General features: G+C 39.3%; 1 protein-coding gene across 2 annotated transcripts; it reads right to left on the reverse strand.

Annotated features, from left to right (window-relative positions):
• Nucleotides 1-2703: 2703 nt before the first annotated feature.
• On the reverse strand, nucleotides 2704-18767 carry PRLR (prolactin receptor). 2 transcript variants are annotated; one of them, XM_010147627.1, is made up of 12 exons: nucleotides 18658-18767; nucleotides 17383-17515; nucleotides 15103-15272; nucleotides 13754-13920; nucleotides 11103-11244; nucleotides 9557-9689; nucleotides 8815-8984; nucleotides 7408-7577; nucleotides 6283-6427; nucleotides 5374-5473; nucleotides 4354-4423; nucleotides 2704-3720 (listed from the first exon to the last, which is right to left on the reverse strand). In XM_010147627.1, exons 3-12 carry the CDS (start codon nucleotides 15164-15166, stop codon nucleotides 2704-2706), a joined length of 2178 nt encoding a protein of 725 aa, XP_010145929.1. In that variant the 5' UTR covers nucleotides 15167-15272; nucleotides 17383-17515; nucleotides 18658-18767. The 2 variants fall into 2 exon arrangements, with proteins under 2 accessions (XP_010145929.1, XP_010145928.1); XM_010147626.1 differs by having other exon boundaries at nucleotides 18662-18731.
• Between the last annotated feature and the right edge of the window lie 5235 nt (nucleotides 18768-24002).

Consider the following 24002-nt stretch of genomic DNA (forward strand, 5'->3'; position numbering starts at 1 on the left):
CAGCTCCAGTACCAGTTTATGGCAAAGCACAGAAGCTCTTCCACTCAGCTCTCTTTCTGATCGGGTTACTGGAGGTATGCATACAGACACCTACAGTCAGGCAGGATGCATCATACACTTAAAACCTGCTAAAAGCTGTGTCTGTTTGCCTCAGGTCCGAAGTAACCGAAATGACCGCAACAACCTGCTGCTGACCTCTTACCCCATGCTCTCTTTGGTTTACATCACCTGTGTAGTCACCTGTGTTTTACCCTGAGAAATCCACTACATAAGGAAAGTCTTTAGGCTGCGGTTTGGTAAGATTCTATATCCTCTAGGCATCAGCAGGCGCATCACAGAAGGCCTGCCGCAGCATGTCTTTATGCGTGGCATTAGGAGTAGAGAACAACGGCTTGGCTCAGATATAGCTATCTGGGTGAAGAAAGAGAATGTGTCTGGTCCGGATCAGCTCTGTCAGATTCAGTCAGAAAATTGAAGTGCAAGTGAAGCACTGGCAGAAAGAGTACGTTTTTGGCTTACATACATGCACACACACAAGTTGCTGCCCTGCAACATATTCCAGTTTTGACTGGTAAGTTGCTAGTTTCTTTGCAGTACTTTTAACATTTCCAGAAAATCTGTCAGATACACTACAAATGCTACAGAAAAATTGTTCTGTTAGCTATAACTAAACAAAATTTAATTTTTGGCTGCTCTCTGGATTAGCCACTTCATGTCTTCAAGTGTTAAGTGAGTGGCTGAATTAAGAATCTAAGATACCTCTCCACAGTCACCACAGCATGCAGACTGCTGTGATCAGCCTCTGGAAGTGGTCAGTATGTTGCCTGTATGGAGCACACAGGCTGTACATTTGATGCCTAAAGCAAATATTATAATTATACACTGACACATGTGTTTACAGACACACAGATAATCAGTTAAATTCTAAAGTCCTGGCAGCAGAAGGGCTAGACAGTTTGACTGATCAGTACTTGAGCAGTTCCAGCGCACGAAGGTAAAAGTTGAGAATTTGATTTGCCAAATTAGTTGTTCTGGGACAACTAGTTTAATTAATTAGTTCTGGGACCTTCAAAATCTGAAAGTCTCTTTTGGCTGGCTCTGCAGCAGGTTACCTGATACTGTAGGAAGGCTGGCTCAGTGCATGAAGTCACAAAAAGCCGGAGAAATGTAGAGCTGTGCTGGAAGGACACGATCAGAAGACAGCTCATCTGTAGTTAATACACTTCCCTTCTCATGTACAGTACAATTTCCCATACCTTATGTGTACAGTTTCCCCTGAATCTAGCAATACTGGCTGAACACGTGGCCCAGGTTTGATCAGGGATCACTTGGTCGCACTTCCCTGGAGTAAATTAAACCTTTGTTTCAAGAAGGAAGGACCACAGTAAGCTCAGAGGCATTGCGGTATCATTTTGATACTGCCTTTGGCTACATGGGACATGAGGAATCCTCACTGTTCCCACTGGTGTTCCAGGGACATGTGTCCAGGCTAAGTACATAGACTCTTTTCCTCATTCCCACCACTATCAGCAGAGCTCTGACTCAGACTTTATGCCTCGTATCTTTGACTTTGGAGGCTTGATTCCAAAATTAACGTTGATAAGTTCATTATGAAAAATCTGACTTCAAACTTTCCTTCCAGGCTCAGGGAAAAGTGCAATGTCTAAGGATGCAGGAGAACATAATTGCATTCATGATTGGCATCAGAGCACAAATTCAGTGGGAAAGAAGCTTTGCTCTCACAACCTAGATTGCATTTTAATTTTATAATTACAGGTGATAAAAACCATGTGAAATAAATAATTTACAATTCAAATAGTAATACATCTGCAATATATTAGAAATATAGTTTAAAAATTACTTCATATTCTTAATTAGTACAAAGTATAATTTTAAGTTGGTATAGAAATGGTAGCTTTACTTGTTACTGCTATCTCAGCAGAAGGAAACAGAAAAGTTCCTAAGTAGCTAAATAGCAGAGGGAAATTAAAAAATATTTTGCTCTTTTTTGGTAATAGAAAAATAGCCTTTAAAATACATTGTTAAACATATGGGCTTGTATTAAAGTAGAATTATATATTATATACAGTAAGGCAGTGTATCAAATATTGTCCTGCTATTTTTTTTTCACGTTTGGTTTGACTGGACTATGATATGAACAGGATGCAAAGTTTTCTGTCACCTTGAAACAAAGCAAAAATATATTTAGAACAATTTGTTACTTTACTGTGATTTGTTGAATACATTCTCTTTTGTATATGATTTGGCATATATAAGAGCTCCTTTCTTCTTAAGGATTGAGAAAAAATATAAATAAAACTTAATCTAGTGTCAGAATGTATTCAGAAGATAATTCATTGTAGATCAGTGCCGTTGTGCAGTGATTTATCTGATTTAGGAACTGCTCAGATCACTATCGTGTACTGACTGACCCATAACAATTTTCATCTTCATTTAAAGATCTGCAGAGCTGAATAGTTAGTTTACAATGTACTTTTCATGGCAGATAATACCCATTTTCTCATTTCCATGTGTCAGAAACATGAGCTAACAACTCAAGGTTCACTTCCATGATTATTACCTCAACCCACAGTTCATTTTATTCTCTGTATAACACACATAGGAGGCTAGGCTTTTTTAAGGAACTATGTGGTTTTGTTTTACTGTACATAACTACTAAGTATGTACTGTACTAAGTACTAGCTACTTAAAGGAGGGCATAAAGGAAGATGGGTCCATGTACTCTGATCCACTGGTCTCTCTTTTGTGCTCGCTTGGAACTGTCAGACAGTAGCTCATATTTTTCTCAGCTTGACCTTGCTGAAGGTTCTGAGACGTTTCCACTGCAGGTTCTTGAGATACAGATGTGGGCTGGACGCGTGAATCTGGCATTAATACTAGAATATTATGGTCCACAACTGTTGAGACCTTGGTATATTCTTTGCTGGTTCCTGGAACAGTGTATTTTTCGCTCTTTCCACTAGTTTCTTTATGTTTCAATAATACTGCTGGCTCCTCATCTTGTCTGACTCTGTGAACTTCTACATAATCCAGTAGTTTAGGATTCAAAAAAGGTGACTTTTCATTCGGTCTGTTTTGTTTGACTTGCACTGTAGTTTGGTCAGTTCTGGAATGCAAATTCTCCATCTCTCTTTGCTTTTCCATGTTGTCATGGACAGTTTCAGTGATAGGATATTGTGACTGATGCTTTTCTTCATTTCCCAGCAAAACTGGTGCAATGTTCACATTTGTGGTACTCAGTGTTATCTTAAGTGCATCTACAGTACTGTGGTAGGCAAACATGGGAGGCTGATTATTAGGTAACTGGGCTGCAGGCCACGTGGACGATTTTGTACTCTCATTGTGCAAAAGGAGTGTTTTCTGTTCTGAGGCCACACACTGAGTCTCCCAGCTCCTTTTTCCTCCTTTACTTTCTTGACCGTCTCGTGTATGAAGTGTTGATGGAAGGGCGCGGGACTCCCTGCACTTTTCAGAAAGCAGAGAAGGACTATCACAACTCCCTCGGCCTGAGTCACTGTCTGTTTCCTTGGGTATCATTCTTGCATTTTTACTGGGATGACCACTGTCATGGCTTGGCATGAGTTGCTGATCCTCACTGTCCTCTACCTCCAGATATTCTATCAGTAGTTCCTCACAGTCTGATGTTGGAGGGAAACCATGGCAACCAAGAGCACTCAATAATTCTTCAGATTTTCCTGTCTAAGGGCATAATAAGATACATTTTTTTTCACAGTTATCCTAAGGGTTTATTTGACTAGAACAACTGTGAACAATCTACAATATTTGTATGTTAACAATCTGATAAGACACAAATACTGTAAAACTTGCATCACTACACCTAAACTGGATTTCTACTGCTGCAGAAAATAGTAGAAAAACAGAAGAAAATTTCTTGAGTAGCCTCAGTGGGGAGACACAATCCCAGAATTCATGCTTCTGAAATGGGAGGACTAGGGAGCTTTTGGCATGTTCGGGTCTCATGGGTTTAATAAGAAGGAAATAGAGGAGAATCATCGAGCAGCCCTGTTCTGTCTCCTCAGCATGGCAGGAGACTGCGGAGAGCAACTTCCCTAAGCACTACTAGCGAGATCACACAGACACTGGCTCTTGCCGTGTCCCAGGGAACAGCTGTGGTTGCAAACTCTGTTCTCAAACGCCCTCTGACTACTAGTGCAAGGCAAGACTGTCTCACACATACCCTCCACATGATCAACCTGAAAGGGTCACTTATTTTAACATTGATTAAATTAGTTGAACCTGTTTTGTACTTTATTATGGTAACTGTGCTTGTGAGAAATGGTGAATTCTTTTGTTGTGGTCAGTGCTACTCACCTCTAACAGATGTGTGTCTATGCCTTTTATCTTCGGTCCCGGAACTGGCGGCAGGATAAAGGCTATCATTCTAAAAACACAGCACGAACACACAAGGTATAAATACGGGCCCTATCTCTCTTATTTGCTCTCCCATTTCTTCAGAATGTGACTGACACTGTAAACACTTCTCCTGTCTGATAGCTCCCTGATGGACCTCTGGTTCCTGCCTACCTCTCAAGCCAGGTAATCTACACATCCAGTTACAGTCCATACGTTTCCCTTAGACGTATCCATAAGAAAGACAACGGTACAAAAATTATTCAACTGGAAAGGTAACACCGCTAATGTCCTTTTATTGCCCTTTGTCCCTTAACCTCCAGATCTCTCAAATCACTGTAACTTCACCACTGGCCAAGGAACAGCTGTGTGGGGCACAGTTTGGGAGGACTAGTGGGCATGTATGAACACCAGACTGTCAGCTGACTACTACTGAGCAGTATCTATGATGAGTGACTTCTGATGGCTTTTCCACCAACAGTTTCTATCTCTTTCTTCTTATCAGTATTTTTTCCAAGACTTGTGCAAAAATGATAATCTTTGCTACACCTTTCTCTTTCAGATTTGATTGAAATTAGCCAGTGTTCTAATAAATCAATTTGGGAATTGACAGAGGAAGCGAGCAGAAAGACAGTCTCATAATATAACCTTGTTCCCTTTAGGAAATAAGTACAAAACCAAAAAGTGTGTTTTCTACAGGAGCAGAGATACTCCACGTGACGTTTGCTGAAAACTTACATGGCTAACCAAGACGGTCAGTTCTAATGCAGACATGTCTTTACCAATTGAGGATTTAGCTTGATTTCCCTAAAGAACAGAAATGCCTCTTCATTCGTTGCAAATTTAAAGTCAAATACCTGTAACTTCTTGTATATAACAGAACACAAAACCTATAGAAATGTGAGTCAAATGTTAGAAGTCTATTTTTGAAAAGTTTGCTGAGATTTTCAACACCATGTAATTGTGAAATTGGTGACTCACCTGTACCCTTTCAAAACCATTGTCCAGCTCATGATTAAACACACAAGAGATGACAGGACACCAACGACGATCCACACAACCGTATCTTTTACTCTGAAGTCTAGGAAACAAATAGAATTGTTTAAGGATATATATCTAGCATACGCATAGTCAGCATGCAAAAAAGGTCTCAAATTACTTTTATTTTAAAAATTGGTCTAAACTGACAAATTTGATATTGAATCTATAGGCCTTTGCTAGTAAAGATGGATCTCACCGATCACTGTAATATCTTATAATAAATATACTTTTTATTAATGGCACTGTGCAGGAAATAAACTCTCCTGGAAAGATAGTACAAAAATGCATGTCACAGCCAGTTATAACAATTGTGTTCAAATCCAATAGTGCCAATATTGTAGTCATTTCATTATCAATTACATATCATAGAATTAATTAACTGGTGGGTTAAATGATCTAGGACTAGATATTTTTAAGGATTTCTATTGTAACATGACATGTTTTACACTGAGACTTTTATTTCAAATTCATTCTAGATAAAGAGCAATGAAGAGCTGTTGCTGTCTGAAGGCAGTCATTTTTTGTTGTCTCTGTATGAGTTTTAATGCAGTTACCACTGTTCTTTTAGTTCAAAACTAGCATCATGAGAACAAATGAGGCAATAAACGGAAAGGGCATGGTTTAAATAAGAAATTGATTCACCTGCTTAACTCCAAAAAGTCATGAAGGGGAAGTTAACTGGCTATGGTGCAGGGATGCTGAAAATTCAGTTATCTTAGCAACGATGTTCTGACCTGTCCTAGGGAAACTATGGAATGTCAATTGGCATGGGTGCCACAAACAGCTAAGAAGAGCATTACGTGAACTTCCATGTAATAACAATTACTGACGGGATTCCTGGCCACTCACCAGTAGGGATGTGAATGTACTTTTCTGAGCTCCATTCACTCCATGATCCGTGGTGGTCTGGTTTGCAGTGAATCTGTACAATGTACTTCTTTCCAGGATTTAAACTAAACATTTTGTACTGTGTTTGCTGTCCAACAAAAATAGTCTGGAAAGTAAATAAAAATCATAAAATCCATATAAAATTGAGACATTTTTCTATGAAAATCGCAGCTAGGTTGTAGTCTTGATAAACAAGTTGGGAATATAGAATGAATCTAGATAGCTTCCTAACAATTGTTATGCGGGCATGGAATAATAGTGCATTTGTTTTATTTCTGTAGTTCAGCTTTATAACATAATACAGTAGGAATGAGATCTGACTCTGGTGTTTTGTGCAAATTAAACGACTGCAGAACCACATCATGAGCATACAGCCAATAGGAAGGAACTGTGGCAGTGGTGGGAACTGCAATGTCGAGAGGAGGAGAATGAGGCCAGAAACAGAGATGGGGGAAGAGAATGCAGAAAAAAAAAGAAGGAATGCGGAGTTGGTGGAACTTCACAGGGTAGTAAAAAGTGTTGGAAGGAGGGAGGGAGTAAGTAAGGGAGTAAAGAAGGGATACAGAGGTGGCTAGGAAGTATTGAAGCAGAAAAGAAGGGCGTACAGCCAAATACCAACAGCTGGAGACTTTAATTTGCTGCCCAGTTGTTTGAGTTGCAGATCCTGGCTATAGACAGTTATTACCATGTGGCCTTGACAACTATCACCTAATGGCTATTTGTACAAATTTAAATGATTTTACATAATGTCACTGGGCTTTCTGTTACCTAGGAAGTGCTGGTGATTAAGAACAAATCAACACAGAAGAAACCTGACTAAATGAGAACAAAAAATTTTAAACTGTAATGTCAATATAGTTAAAATATAATGACTACAATTAAAAATAAGCACTTTATCACCTGCTGTCCCACATCAGCATCTGAGATACCAATATTCTCAGTAAAAAATTGTAGGTCAAGCACACACTTCTGAAAAATGCTGAACTGTTTAGTGTGCCTGCTTCAGTACATTCAGGCATGGGACCTAGCAGACAAAATCTAATGGATCAGAAAATATAATCTTGCAGAAACTTGCAACATCCTTACCTCCCATTCCTCTCCTTCTTCAGGCTTTAGTCGCAACTCATATTCAAGGGTAAGCCATCCAGATCTCACATCAGCCAAAGGGGGTGGAGACCATGTCAAGACCAGATACGGTTTTCTATTTATTGGCTTTTTTAATTCCAGTGTTACGTTCACAGGAGGATCTGGCTGTACTGTTAAAATAGAAGAACTGACAATAAGAGTCTAAATTATTTTTTCCTTGCATCTTAGGAAGAAATATAAAATGGTGTTCAGTGGTGAGTTGCCACCTCCACTGTGTCTAGCAATTTAGAACTGGTGTTAGAATACAGGGATCAAGAGTTTCCTGATAAAGTAAGCATGGATTTATGAATTTGAAGAAAAAAATGAAGAACAGTAAATGTAGAGTAAATGATCATTTATTACCAGAAATAATTTTTCTTGTATTACTATTTATTGTTGCTTTTCCCCACAACTGTGTTTCAAAGTTAACATCTTTAATGCTGTGTTATGAAAGTTGTGTTTTACCATGATCTTACTGAAGTTGGCATATATATTTAGGAATGTTGAAAATGATGCAGGCGATGAAATTTCCCCTCCCCATCTTTTACATTCAGAAAATACAAGAACATAATCCCTACATGCATACGTAAAGATATTTAAAAATAAACCAAACCAGTAATATTAAAGCCCTGTCTCTATCTCAGAAATAAACCAAAATGGAATGCAGGTTTCTGCTACAGTCAGGCTTGCAGCTTCCTCAGTTCAGAGGTAGAGCTTCTGCATATCATGCATGTATTTTACCACTGTCTGATGCAAAGCTTCATCAGGTCAGGGCATGGAGGTAAAATGTAAAGCCTTTTCTCCAGCAGCCCTTTTCCAGTTGCCAGACTCCTGGCAGCCATGTCCTTGATAACAAAATGTTTATTGGCGATTATGCTCTGTTCCCTTAGGAAAAAACTTAAGTACTTGTCCACAGTCACTCTATGGAAAAAGTCTGAGAGAAGAGATTATCAGTACACTGCTATAAAAAGCACTAATTTAGCTTCTCTTGAGCATGGAACCTACTTTTAGGTCATAAAATTTAAGTATTATTTGTTAAAAGATAATTTCATTTCACTTGCTGGTAGAGTGGAAAAAGATTTTAACTGGATGATGTTTCTTAGGGCTTGACTGAAAGAAATATGGAAAACCAATAAATAGTTATCTGAATGCAGTTTTAAAGCTTTTAACGTTTTTGGCTTCCTTTGAAAATAAACTGGCAAAAGAATGAATATGGATTTATTATTGCACCAAATAAGATTTTACTTGTTCTTACAAGTTTTTAACTTGGATATAATACTATATATGAGAAGGGCTGGAATTAAAATTCTCATGTCAAAACCCGTAATTTTGAATTTAATTCAACAGAAAATACTTTGTACCTCTTACCTATGTATGTCACATCCACATAATGAGGATCGGAGACGTTACTTCCCATTTCGTTAGTTGCCCTCACAGTAATATTGTATATGGTCCAGAAAGAGGTGTGCTTTTTATCGAAGTAGCACGAATTTGGGCCTGCAGTTCTGTAATCTGGACATTCGTAAACTTGCTCTTCTCTGAAATGAAAGAATCGCAGTGATTAGGTTACACAGGCTAAAGCACCTGGCTTTGATTACTAGTAGTTCACCATTATTTAGGGCTGGAGCAGATTTTTCGTGCCTGGCAATGTGAATGTTTAGCACTTGATCTAAGTTCCAGGACCAAGGTTCCTACAGAGGCCGGGAAGCATTCATGGTCTATGAATAATTGTGCCAAATAAGCATTATCAGAAGAAGAAAATTTTAATATCTGGTCATTTTGGGAAACTTTACTTCTGTGGCTGTGTGGCTGAATAGCTACAGGACTGTGCATTTTTACTGCATACTGTTATGCAGTTGCTGTGCCACAGCAACTTTCAAGGCTTTCTACCTCTCAAGGCAGAAGAATTCACAGAAATCTGAAAAACCTGACAGCATAAAGAGATCCTGTTCCAACCTTAAATATGTTGCTGCTAGAGCTATTCCACAATATGTCACTTGGACAAAACCATGTGCTATGGAAAACGACACCTCCTAAATGCAAAACCAATCAGGATTGATTTTCCAGGTCCTGCCAATAAAACACTGAGTAATTATACACAGCTTATTACCCTTCTTTGCTGTAAAGCAAAGTGTAGTTAGTCGGATGTCCTCCATCTGACCCAGGTTTCCACCAACAAGTAAATGTTTCCTTTTCTGGAGAACGGCATTTTATTATTGTAGGCTTTTCAGGAGGTGACTCTCCTGTAAGAGAGAAAGAAATGAACTAATTAGTAAGTTTAATGCATTAGGTCAACCCTGAATTCATAAAACAGTGCCAGGCAGAGCACAGCAAAATACCCTTTTTCCCACAAGGAAAGAAAAAATTTTGCTTCTTATTAGCTTAGGAAGAACAGTTCAGTGGTTAGGGCAGCTACTTTGACACAGGTTCAAAATCCTTTCCCACTGCAGCTGTGCTGCGGAACTCTCTTCTACTTCCTTGGCTGTGGGTCTTCTCTGCCTCCAAACCCGGTAAGGGGCTCTCAAATGCTGTCACAGCAGGTTCTGTACAATGATTTAAAATACGTTCTGCTAGCCAATCTATTTTCTGCATAAAACATTTTTTCTCCAAAAACTGTGTTTCAAGATGCTTCTGATTGTTTAAAAAATATGCTATAATTTGTTTTGGCTTTTAGAGGGAATGAAGATTGTGTTTGCCCATTTGTTTACGTCCTTGACAGTAATTCTCTTCCGAAGTACTTATGCTGAGCTGACTCCAAGCAGCTCCCTGACTTCCTTGTAAAGTGATGCTGTACTCAGCACTTGGGCTACTTGCCCAATTGCAGCCAAGCAATTTACAATTATTTGGATTCCTGATGATGTTTTTATAGACTCAAGCAAAGCACTTAAATTAGGGCAGAGGAAAATGCTTGAATTTTGAATAGTATGATGCTAATCGAAAACTTGATGTGATTGAAAATCTAGCAGTTATGTATTTGTGGCAACATATGGTCCCATTGCATCAATAATGTATGCTTTCTATTATTTACAGTAGGGACATTGATTTTCCAAAATTCTAATTGCCTGGGGCAGATCTGAAAATGGGACATTTAAGAAATATGTTTCTATTAACAGTACTTCAGCAATCTCCATGTCAAATAATGAGTAATACAATCAGTAACAGAAGATTTGAGAGAACCTGGCTACAGTCTCTGACAAGGAGAGAGGATGTCATGCATATTTAATGCGTCCACTCAAACCCAATAAAACACAGATAATTATTTCTGTGTGATAGTAGCTGCAAGTGTTATGCTCTGTTAGCCAGGGCAGTGCTTTCTGTTCAGCTACTAGTGAAGAAATGAACCTGGTATCTACATCTACAGATGAAATCAACACGATTTTTGAAAAGATGGACAGAAACCATATATTATTTAGGCACACCTGTATCAGAAATGACTTCCTAGTAAACCCAGCCACTTGGTCATAGTTTCAGCAGAGGTTCTTGAGTGGATCAGCAAGACTGAATCCGCAATGAAACACCAAGGACGGTAAGACGTGCTGAGCTGTTCCTCCAGCACTGTGAAGTATCTGTTCAGGGCTGCCATTTAGGCACCTTTCACAACACTTAAACCAGCTAGAATTTAAAAAAAATTAACAGAACGGCAATCATCCACTCACCGCTGGGAATCTGAATGCTTCTTTTGGAGCTCCACTCACTCCATTCTCCAAGGTCTAACATGCATCGGACCTGAACAACGTACTTCACCCCAGCTTGTAACCTAATCACTTTGTACTGTGTCTGCACTCCAACAGATATTGTCTGGAAAAGAAAATAGACTGGAAAAATAATAAAGAATTTGGGCATTTTAACAAATACACCATAAAGGAGTAGGCTTGTATCACTGACTTCTGAAAGGCAAGGGTTTCAGTTGGCTTTTTATAAGATATTGTGCTGGTTTTAGTCAGGACAGAGTTAATTTTCTTCACAGTAGCTGGTATGAGCCTGTTCTGGATTTGGCCTGAGAAGAGTACTGATACCTCCGCTGGTTTTAGTTGGTGCTAAGGAGCGCTTGCGCCAAGTGAGGATAGCAAGCTTCTGATGCTGCACTTGTGCTCCCAACTTTCTTGCTACAAGCAGGGGCAGGGACACACACACGGTGTTCAGACCGCTGACCCAAACTGACCAAAGGGGTATTTCATTCCATAGCAAGTCATGCTCAGTACGTCAGCAGGGAGTGGTCGGGGGGGGCATAATTTTGTTTGTTCATTAGTAATTGGTGGGTCAGTTGTCTTTCCCAGTCGTGCTCTCACCCATGGGGCTCAGTCAGACTCTGCTGCAATTGCTCTCAGGCTCTGGCTCTTGGGCTCTGACTCTGACTCTTGCTACTCGGGACATGGCTGTGTGTGGGTTGGTGGGTGGTGAGCAACCGTATAATTTGTTTTATTTTCCATTATTTTCATTACGTATTACTAGTAGTACAGTTAATATTATTAGTATCACTATAATATTAATTTATATTCAATTATTAAATAGGTCTTATCTCAGTCCACAAGTTTCCTTGTCTTTTCCTCTAATTCTCCTCCTCCAATGGAGGAGGGGGAGGTGAGCGAGCGGCTGTGTGGTCCCTGATTGCTGGCCGAGGTTAAACCATGACAGATGTGAATTACAAAGAAGCAAAGGAAATGATGTAACAGAAAAACTCACTTCAGTGACACCGAGATTCTGATACTCGAGAACATATTTAATCATAGACTTCCAATAAGTTAGTATTCTATCAACTCCACAATGCAAGGAACACTATAGGTAGTCCAAACCACAGATAAACCCTGTGTAATGCTTCTTAGTGGCTAGTTTTAGTGCTTATTATTAAGTCCCTTCCGCAGGCTCTTTGAATTTCTCTTCAGAAGTCTTTCAGAAATCTTTCAAGACACACATCTTTCTCCATCATTAAGGCATCAGCAATCCAGCTAACATTAAGCCCACCTCACTATGACTTCAAGAATGATATTTTATCCTGGTATCTCAGCTTTGGGAGTACTGTGATCCACTCCCAGCAAAATGGCAGCAGCTGGGAATATCAACAGAAATAATATGTGTGAGTAGGACACCCCAGATTTTCAGAAGAGGGGGTCGCCAACAACTGATCATGTTAAAGATGATGATGACTCTCAGTCCACTTAAATGGTAATTAGGGAATAACACAGACTTCTGAAACACAAAGGGTCAGCTTGAAAAGCAGTACTAAAGGAGCTTAAAGTTTTGCAATAGTGGAGGGGAGACCAGAAACTTCATCAGTAGCTGCAGTTTAGTCTGATGCTATCAAAGCTGCTCTGCTAGCATCGTGACCTCTGCCTGGGCCAGACAGAGCAGCTCCCCTCTCTGATACTGAGCAGCTGCACCCCAGACAGCGTGGGCTGCAGCAGGCAGGAACCCACACCTGGGTGCATGCATGAGACCGTGCGAGTGCTTTCTCATCATGTGTGTTGGAGCAGCCTGTAAGAAGGGATGTGGGTTGACATTATGTTAAAGCATCCACGTTCCCTGCAGAAGCGGGTGACAGTAGGGGAGATTGTACTTCCAGGAGGGTGGGGTGTACTTGTAACCTGCTCTTCCTGGGAGAGGGGAATTTCTGTATATAGCCTATTTCTGGGAATAGTTGCAGAATTACAGAATTGGAAAGGACCTTAAAGACCATCTAGTTCCAACCCCCCTGCCATGGGCAGGGACACCTTCCACTAGGCCAGGTTGCTCAAAGCCTCATCCAGCCTGGCTTTGAACACTTCCAGGGATGGGGCATCCGCAGCTTCTCTGGGCAACCCGTCCCAGTCACCACCCTCTCCGGGAAGAAAGAGAAGTGTGTTTATATATTCTTAGGTGTCTATTAATATTTTAAAATGCCCCATATTGTGATTTATCTGTTGTATTGCTGATACTGACCTTGACTGCTAGTTAAGTGATTGCTAGTTAATTACATCTTAATGAATCAGTAATCTGCTTTGATCCTGGTTTGGTTTAATCTATATGAAGTCAGCGGTCTCTTACTGTGACACTTGGTACAGACACATCGACAAAAATTACAATTAAATATTGTATCAGTGGACTAAATAGTTTGGGGTTTGCTTTTTTTTTTTTTTTAGCATATGACATTGGGATAGTTATACAAATACCTTGAATTTCACTGTCTCTACAAACTATATTTTTCTTTAATCAGATTTGGTTACAGGAATTTTGTATCCTTACAGAAACTAAGTTTTTTAATATCAGGTAAATTCAGAAAAGGGAATTCACTGAAGAGAACATTTATACAATAAATAATTTTTTCCATTACCTCCCACTCTTCCTTCTCCTCAGGTTTTATTCGTAGCTCATAGTGATACAGATGTGAATTAGAGCTGACATCAGATAACGGAGGTGGAGACCATTTTGCCCAAAGGTATGTTTGGCTAGCAGATGTTTTTGTTTCTAGAGAGAGGTTCAGCGGAGCGTCTGGCTGAACTGTAAAAATGAAAAGTTTGCTATTTGTGATTTAATTTTCTCTCAGGAAAGGCACCTCCTTTACAGTTTTGTATTTCATCACATTAATTTCAGATCGTTTAGCACTTCTCTAAGGGAATAATGCAATAAACTTTTTTTTTCCCTTTCTCTCCAGTAATGGTTAACTGGCCACTGATACACCACAGTATCAGCACTTCTTAGATGTTACTTCGGATTTGTCAGACTAAGGAAATACAAATCATAATTTCAATAGACCACTCACGCAAAATTAAAATGTCAGATATTTCGTAGCTGAAAAGAATCATAGAATCATAGAATGGTTAGGATTGGAAGGGACCTTAAAGATCATCTGGTTCCAACCCCCCTGCCATGGGCAGGGACACCTTCCACTAGACCAGGTTGCTCAAAGCCACATCCAACCTGGCCTTGAAGACATCCAGGGATGGGGCATCCACAGCTTCTCTGGGCAACCTGTTCCAGTGCCTCACCACCCTCTCTGTGAAGAATTTCTTCCTGATATCTAATCTAAACCTCCCTGATTTCAATTTGTACCCGTTACCCCTTGTCCTATCACTACAGGCCCTTGTAAAAAGTCCTCTCCCAGCACCCTTGTAGGCCCCCTTCAGATACTGGAAGGCTGCAATGAGGTCTTCATAAAGAATAAAAGATCTTCATAAAGAATCAAAGGTCTTCATAAATAAATAAAAGTATATTTATTGTTACAATTTGTAGCTTATGTGTATGGAGAAAGCAGAATGGAGTTAGAAATATGAAATACTACAAAAGATTGCTTAGGCAATTATTTTAGTCCTTCCAACACTGGAAATTTACATCTGGAAAATTTAGGTAGCTTAACCTAAATTGAAAGTTTTAAAATTTGCAGTGCTAGGAATCTACAAAACTGTCATCAAGTCTAATTGAAATACTGGAGGAAACTAGAAACGAAAGCCAATTTTCCAGACAAAGTTAAAAATGACAATAACATATGTAGTTACTTAATTTATAAGTAAAACGGAGTTTTCACTTAAAGATGCCTATTTTATATCAGCTGCATATAAACACTCCTCCATATCAAGTTTCACATCATGAGTTAAGAAATTTTTCACCACTACTTGTTCCAGGATTAAAAACCACATAAAATTCCAACTAGTTTGTGTTCTATTTCATTCTTCTCTTTTTTACCTATGGAGGTCACATCCACATACTGAGCATCTGAGCTGCTCCTTCCAATCTCATTCGTTGCCATTACAGTGATATTGTATGTTGTCCGGGGATTAGTGTGGTTTTTATCAAAGTAGCAGGAATTGGGACCTGACGTTTGGTAGTCTGGACATTCATAGATTTTTTCTTCACTGAAATAAAATTATTTAAAAAGTTGTAAGTTTAGGAAATAAAGTAAATCAGGTAATACTGTAGTAATGGACTAGGTTCAGCAAAGAAATTTAAGATGTTTAACTTTAAACCTATATATAATCCCACTTCTGTGAAACACTTTGGTGAGTGTGAAATGTTATTACCATAAATGCTTCATTGCTATCTTTACTGCAGTTGCTCAGGATGAGCGCTTTTATCCCCTTTTTATGCATAGGAATAAGGAGACAAAAGAACGGAAAGCATTTCCAGAGACAGCACAAGACAATTTAAAAAAAAAATGTTTAAAAGCAAGGTAAAAGGCAAATCAAGCACATTTACTTTGACAAAAGACGAAAAGTTGCTAAATATCTTATTTACATATCTCCTTTGGAAAGTAACCTTATGGTTTTTACGGCAGAGTGTTTTATTGACTATTTTCTTTTTAGCAAGATGTTAATTTATCTGCTTTTTAACATGAGCACCATCACAAATGTCTCAAAATTTTAAAAATTAATTTGGGGTCTCTTAACCATGACCTATACGAGTCTTTGGTGTTTTTAGGAGAGGAACAGTTTTGTACTCAATTAAAGCTGAACTGGGTGATGTACTCTGAGCCTATCCCAGGTGTGAAGAGCTGCACAAACCCAAAGCACCAGCTGAGATGGTCCAAGGATATGCTTGAGCCCAACTGTTATGTTCCATGCACCACTAATAACAAGGTCTTTTAGTTTCCAGGCAGTTTCATCGCCATTCACAAAGAAAAGATGGGAGGAAGGGGCTTACACCTGAGAGATAATAAGCTAAAAAGGCAACTGTGGCCCAGATCGGGAGTGCTTGGAAGTGCCTGGTGTTCCAGCAGACTTAATTAAATGGAGAACCACTCCTATCCATCCCGAGGCAGGACTGTTCTGGGCTGTAAATATTTATTAAAATTTCTGTTTTGACTGAGATTGAAACATCCAGACTTCCATAAAATAAAAGCTCCCAGATCATTGTTGAATGTGGTAACTTCACTAAAGGCTGCATCTTTCCTGATCAATTAATACCAAATGATTTGGAGTTTACTTAATTGAAGCAGGCACGTCTGAGGCTTTACCTTATCTATTCTGGACCTCACTGGATTTATTCAAAGAAATTTAATCTCTGAGCCTCTCTGCTTACTTGGCCCCTTACTTGTTCTGAGACCTCTTGTTTTCAAGAAAGGGCAGTTATACAAAGAAGCACAAGTTAAATGAAGTTGCTAAACATATATACATTTTGTTCTTAAACAGGGTGAGGGAGTCACAGTTTACCAGTAACTTTTGAGATTTAATACACACATATGATTTTAGTCCATTCTGGGAACCATGAGGTTGTCTACACCTCCAAAAGGGGAAACAAAGGCTCTCTGTAGATTTTCTCCAGATGGGGTTTGCGGTGCATGGTAATGGAAAAACTCTTCAGCAGGGGGCTGAGGGCACCAGCAGACCTCCCTTCCCCTGCCTGGCCTCCCCACGCACTGCCTGGGGCCCAGGTTCCCATTTCAGCCCACCATCGCAGGGCTGGTCTCCAACTCCCCATAGTCCCGGCCATGGGCCCTGCTGAGCCAGTCCCAAACCCACAGGCTGATGTCCTGGCTCAGTCCTGCCTAGGCCTGTCCTCATTCTGAAAGAGGTGCCCAATGCCCAGGGTTGGGCTGCCCCCAGCCTGCTCTGCTCCCTGGCTGAGGAGGTGGGATGGGCCCTGGATGGAGACCTGGCCCTACCTCCCCAGGGAAGCCCCCATGGCCCCACGGTGTCTTGATGTTCCCCTCCTCAGAGAAGCATGCCGTTCAGCTAAAAGCTGTGTGCCTCCTGACAAGATGGACAAACTACACCTTTGCCAGCATGTCCTCAGACCCGTGGGATTTTAGGTCAGATGAGTTTCAGTAGAACAGGATGATGGTTTAGGACTGGAAGTATTCATGTCTTCTTCCAAGAAGGGAGAGCCGTTCGTGTCATGTAGCCCTTGCTGGCTATCTGAGGTTCAACACAGATTCATAAAAACACCTTTATAAGTTCATGTTATAATTCCTTCATTCTGTTATAATCGTCACTTGATCACTTACAGAATAGATGCAACACTTGTTACCTGTCCCTGCTGTAGAACAGAGTGTAATTGGTAGGAAGTCCTCCATCTGAGCCAGGCTTCCACCAACAAGAAAAGGTTTCCTTTTCTAGAGAACGGCATCTTACTATCTTAGGTTTTCCAGGGCATGATTGACCTAGGGAAGCGCAGAAATCCAGCAAGTTATATGAGAGTTGGACTTTTTTTATTGGTATTGTTGAATGATAAATTCAGTAAGGAATGCTTTCTTGAGGATACTAAAATTATTTGAAACTATGGACTGAATTTGGTAAATAAATCTGCCTAGAAAAAGGGTCAAAACTTTCAGAAAAGTAAATATATTTTACCTCAGACTTCTAAAGTATCTACCAAAGTAATCCTACTTCTCTTTTTTCAAATGAAAATTTCATTTTTACCTAGACATAAATGTGTACAATTATCTCCAAATTAAATTAAAAAGCTTGGAAATAAATATAGGACCTTTTGTTTTTTCCTAAGATATATTAAAAAAAAAAAAATTATCTTCAGGTCATCTGAAAATTAAATTTCACCTTCAGCTTTGCAACAGAACCAAAATTCCACTATTGGCACATAAATAAATTATAGGTAAGCAAGTAATAAAAAGAAAAATCAATGAGCTGGGTGGAGTATTTTGTATACTGGTAACCTGAATGTATTCATTAATTATTGGATTTTTCCCTAATAATCCCAATACGTTTAAGAATATTTCCTGTAAGTCTACTTCCCCAACACTGGACACTTTTAAGATTCAGCTGGACCGGGTGCTGGGCCATCTTTTCCAGACCATGCTTTTGCCAAGAGGTTGGACCAGATGATGCTTGAGGCCCCTTCCAACCTGGTATGCTACGATTCTACGAAATTCTATGATACTTGTAATCAACTTCTACCAAGAACCTAGACCATGAATTTACATACATTTTAACATGAAAAGCATGTGGCTTTTCAACCTAAGCTTACCTCTATTTCATTAAAGCTCCATACCATTATCTCTAACAGTGTTATTATTCATGTGATGCTAATTCCCAAGAAGTTGACAAGCATGGAGTGACTGAAGGGATGGAGGGAGTGCCTTTCATCATCACCACCAAAGAACCATAAAATTAATACTATAAAAAGAAAAGAGGACTCAAGCCACTTTCAAAATCTCCATACAAAACTTTGGAAGAAATTAATTTAAATATGTACAGGCTCCAGTGGTAGTCAGGATAGATTGGGTAAAGCCTCAGACTTTTCTAAAGAAAGCGTTTTAAGGAAAAAAAAGTATTTCAGGAAGTGTACTTACCAGTCAGACCCACTGCAGTCAGGGCAAATAGTAGAATAATTTGAACTGATGATGTCAATTTTTGTGTCATGATGTCTGCTTCTCCTCAGAAAGAAGTATCAGATCAGGGTCTCACTGAAAAATAGGCCAACATGCCATAGTCAGTAACAATGCTTAACAGGTAATATGTATTACTTGGCTTGGTCAAAGTCCTTTTTGAATGCAGCTAACTGATTCTTGTTATTTCTCAGAAAGGTGTGGCAACACCTACAGTTTCACTTCAGAAGCAGAAAACCTGAATCACAGAGTGGTAAATAAATTTTCCTGAAGGTCTTTGAACCGTTAGAAGTCCTAGGATTATAATTCCATAGCGTTAACAAATGTTGCATCTTTACTTGGCATCTTATGATACTGGGTGCTTTTCTTAAATCTCCAGTTTTTAGACTCATTAATTTACCTGAGAAATCAGCCTTTTGGTAGCAAAAAGTACTCTCTTGTCCCTGTTGGTGCAAAGTAAAGCTCAGTATATTTGAACTCTGAAAGTCCTGAAAATAGAAGGCAAATAAAAGATATCTGTATTTATTTAGAAATTTATTATTTTTGAGCCAATCTCATGACTTCTGAATATTTGTGACTGGCAATGTTGAATTCAGGATCACCGGAGCTGAATAATGCTACTCTTCCTATGCGTTCAGCTCATGGTTTTTACTGTGCTTGATTTTGCAGTAAAGTGGAAATGCCAAGATCAGGGAAAAGAAACCAAGGAAAAAGTAGCATAACTTCACAGTGAATTTACTAGGTGAAAAATGCAAGATGGGATGCAACTAACCCTCTTTCTTCAACCTGGAAAGGCCAGAGGCAGCATTGCAGGTCTTGGCTGAGATGGAGAGGTGCAAGTGAGAAGGCACCAGTCCTTGCAGTGGGCTGACACCACTAGATGTCCCCAGAATTCAGGTTACAGCTCAGGGTGATCAGCAGTCCCTGCTGCTGCTGAATCTGCTTGCTTAGCCTGAAGAAGAGACAGAATAACTTAAAGCAAACCTCCCGCCTCTCCCAGCAATATGTTTCCTGCTTGGAGATAGTCACTGGGTTAGGGTGAGGGTCTTGGAAGCCAGCCTCACTCTGTGAAGCTAAAGAACAATTTACTATCTGAATAGGAAACTCCTCACCTCAGCTTTCCATTCCTACCAAGCACATCTGACAGGTATCTGTGTGCTTGAAACCCACTCAGCGTAGCACAGCGTGGGAACAAGCCGTCTCTTTGCTGAGGAAAAATTCTTTGTGGTTTATCAGATGACTCAATTTTCATTATGCAATTAATTTTCTGTATCAAGGAACTATAATCCGTCAGCATATAAATGTTTTTCAAGTGCAAAGGCAAATGAAGTATCAGTTAATTTAACTGAGTCTAAAACATGTTTACTAGGGAGAACAACAGTTGGCTCTGTTTCCACATACCACTTCTGAATATCCAGGCACGTTTCACATGTAACTGGGCTACAGCCTGCAAAATCGCATCTGGGTTAGTTTTAAACTCACTTAGAGCAATCTGTGCATATACAGCCAGTGGAGAGCAAACCATTTAAATACAAACTACAGTTTTGTGTAAGCACAAGTAAATTTTATGACTGTAAACAAACAGCAGGCACAAACATTAGTGTTCAATTTCAGAAATGGGCTGAAAACTTGGTGTTATATAATGTGGAGCACAGACCACTGAGCTCATGCAAGAACAAGGCACATTTTTCTCAAGTGAAGGTGAAATAATGAACTATAGACAGTAACTATTTCATGCACATATGATACCACTTACAGTATTTTATTATTTCTAAAAATAGTTGGAACATTTGCAAAATACAGCACTTTCAAACTGAGACTCATACTGTGCTTCCCTGTGCTACCTTTTTTTCTTTTTTTTACTTTTACAGATGTTTCTTTTCTGTGTGAACAATGGACAGGTAAGAGAAACTGATTACAGTGAGTAAAAGAATGAAATTTGTCAATATGACAAAAGAGAGAGGCATCATCAAGAAAGAGATTAGGGTACTCTGCATGGAAAACGGGATAATTTTGGAAACTGAAGACCTTAGGAACCAAAGTGATAGAAATAGGATGAAATCAATGCATTTCAAACCAAGCATTTTTCTTTGGGAGCATTTGTTTTTCAAAAATGAGATGATCTTGAACCACTTTTGTAATGTGTCTGTGAAAAAACCCAGGAGAGATACAGAGGAGGAATATGGACCCATTAGTGCCACAGAGTAAACTCCACCAACAATTCTGGTCACCTACATTTGGGAAAAAACCCCACCAGGTTAACCTATTTAGAATACAGCTACAAAGATGAGCAGGGAACACAGAGGCTGTCTCACGATGGCGACTGAAAGAATTGTCTTTTTACTGCATGCAAGGATGGTTGTTGTCTTTAAACACAGCAGGAGATCAGCAACCAAAGAGGCAAAATAAGGATGTGTAAACTCTATCAAATGTTGGAACAAGAATAGATGGCCATAATTAGCTCAAAAAATTAGAGAAAAATATTACCATCACAGCAGAGTGTTTCTAGAATAGTCTTCCAATCACAAAAATCATATTTAGAATGCCAAGGGAGTCTGATATATTATGAAATATATGTGACTTGATTGTTTGTGATAGCTGGGGACTAGACTTTGTGATTCAATATATGCTTTCCAGGCCAGTGTTTCAATTCAAGTTAAATGCCTTCAATTATTAGCAGTTAGAAAACTGTGCAGAAGTATGAGATGGCTGGATGCCCTATTTTACATTCTGGATTTAATGCTTTCAAAATACATTCTATCAAAGAACTGTTAGAACCTTTGTTTATTTGAATTAACACCAACACAATCATGCTTAAAAGCACCTTAGAAAAGCTTCATTCTGATATTTGTATTGCTTTCTGAAGGAATGTCAGCAGCAGCAGAGCTGTGGCCAGGAGGCTCCCAGCATATTAACCATATTCCATTTGTTCCAGTGCCTGTGTTTCCATGGTTGCCTGGTATTTGTGGTTCAAATATCGTATAAAGCTTCTGGAGAGATGTCATGTTTTTTAAAAATGTTCGCTTTAATAGAAAAAATAATACCCACTTTGTCATAACTATATGAAAAGTGCGTCCCCACTACCTATGACTTGAATATGTTTTCATAAAAGGGTAACTGGCATTATTGAAGATGCTTTGAGGAAATGCCTCACTTTTAAGACTGAATGCATTCTTTTGTAAGGGACACAGTGGTCATTGATTTACCAGAATGTGATGTAAAAGCAAGGGTTGAGCCATGATAATTACAAGATCATATGCCTCCTTCTTGAAGGTTTTGATTTAATTCCAAAGGAGTTATTACATCAGGCATTATGGTTTAATTTCTGCCTCCCAACACAGCTGTTGTAAGGCATTCAACAGCTGCACGTTGCACCCCAGAAAACAGTGCACCTTAATGGAAACGGAAATGATTACTGTAGTTTTAGAGTGCACAGAAGTGCTAGATATCCCTGCAAAATAACACTACCCTACAATTAATAATTATTATGAAATTGTAGGTTTACAAACCATGCTTACAATGCTATTAGGTGAAGCTGAAAGTTATATATCAATACTGAAATCAGGTGCTGTGGAGCAGGGTTGAGACAAAAATGTCCTTGTCCAAACTGAGTTCCAGCTCTTACATTCTTTTTTCCCTCTTTCCTGGCTATGCTGATGGATAAATATCTTGAGAATGACAGAGAAGTTTTTACTCAGTTCTGCACAGATGGAAAAATTTTCTATCTGTAATGTTTTCAGGCTTGCAGGAAGGGGAACAACTTTATAGCACCCACTGGCAATGACATTATGACCATCACAAGCTCTGCTTTGCTGCTAAAGAAATGTAAAGCCGAAAGTACTTGACCAACCTGTACTGAACAAGATTCACATTCCCACTCGTTATGTGGAAAAGCAATGTTCGTCTTTCAGGCCTGGGGGAAGGCAGTTTAAGGAGCCTCAAAACACCGAAGTTCATTACCATTTGAAAGGCTGAACTGCAGCTGTATGAAACCAAGTACAAATAAGGAACAGAAGCAAGAATGTGACTGTCTGTTAGACCATCCAGTATCTTACTGGCCATGCATTCAACCATACCATGGAGACTGCGTGAGTCTGCCTTCCCACGCTGACTGGGAGTTCTCGAATGCCAACGCTGATATATGTCCCTAGCCAAGACTTGGGCATCACTGTCTCTCGGTGTGTTTCTGAGTGACAGTGATGGTTGGGATTATACTGCAAATTAAAAGCTGTGGATGTGCAGTGTATCAGAACTCTGCTTTCCTTCTCTGAATGAGCCCTGACTGGAAGTCTCCAAATTCTGAACCCCTCAGGCACCCAGTACAGCGTTTATGGAGATGTGTAGGCTCCTGAGAAGATAAGGACATGTTAGGTGTCAGATCAGACATGGTTCTGATTTGAATTTCATGTGACTGAGCCCAGGTGGGTACTTTCAGCATTCAGGTTTTGTGGAGGGCTTTGTGAGGATCCTTAGTTCCTGCTGTTGGCTATGTAATGGAACCTGCACATCAAGTTAATCTCTTGTGAACAAGCACTTCATGTTTCTGTGTTGCATAAACTCAAAGCACCTACAGGTTCTTCTAGATTTCACCTGGAAAACATATAGAAGTGTTTCTGATACATTTTTCCTAAAACAAACCTTCTCTTAATGACTCTTTGCAGTCCTTCCTTTGATTAGCAGTCAACATGTCATGATGAATGGAACAAATTCTCTCACCCATGGAGATGTGCTCCTCAGTCTCAAAGACTTAAGTAATTTTTGAAAAAGAAAAACCATGAAAACACAGATTCTTGAAAATAGTTGAGAGACTTACTTCTCCACGGAAGTATTTATGCACTTAACTCCTATTGATTTTTACAGAACTGAGCATGAAACTACTCTTAAAACTCTCAACATCTGAACTGATAAGAAAAGCCAGGATGAGAAGCAAGCACCATTCTCTCTACTTTACAGATGAGGAACCAAGATAGACAATGATCAAGTACTTTGCTCAAACTCGTACTAGAAATATAACAAAAGATAAAACCTGTTCCTTTCCTACTAGGGGTTATGGTGCTTTGTTTTGTTTTGGTTTGGTTTTTTTCCTTTTCTGAATATCACCTCTACTACCTTTGTCTTCCCAATAAGACATGATTTAGCTAAGAATAGCAATCTTCCTCTACCAGTCTCACAGCTTCTCAATATTCGATTTTCTTCCCTGATGGTCTGTATGTTTAACCATAATTTCAGGATTATTATTTTTACATTAGTCTTTTAGAGACAAGATAAGCATAAGCTGTAAAGAATAAAATTTTAGAATTTGAAA

The sequence above is a fragment of the Eurypyga helias genome, unplaced genomic scaffold (assembly GCF_000690775.1).
Source record: "Eurypyga helias isolate BGI_N326 unplaced genomic scaffold, ASM69077v1 scaffold6062, whole genome shotgun sequence".
Classification (NCBI taxonomy): Eukaryota; Metazoa; Chordata; class Aves; order Eurypygiformes; family Eurypygidae; genus Eurypyga; species Eurypyga helias.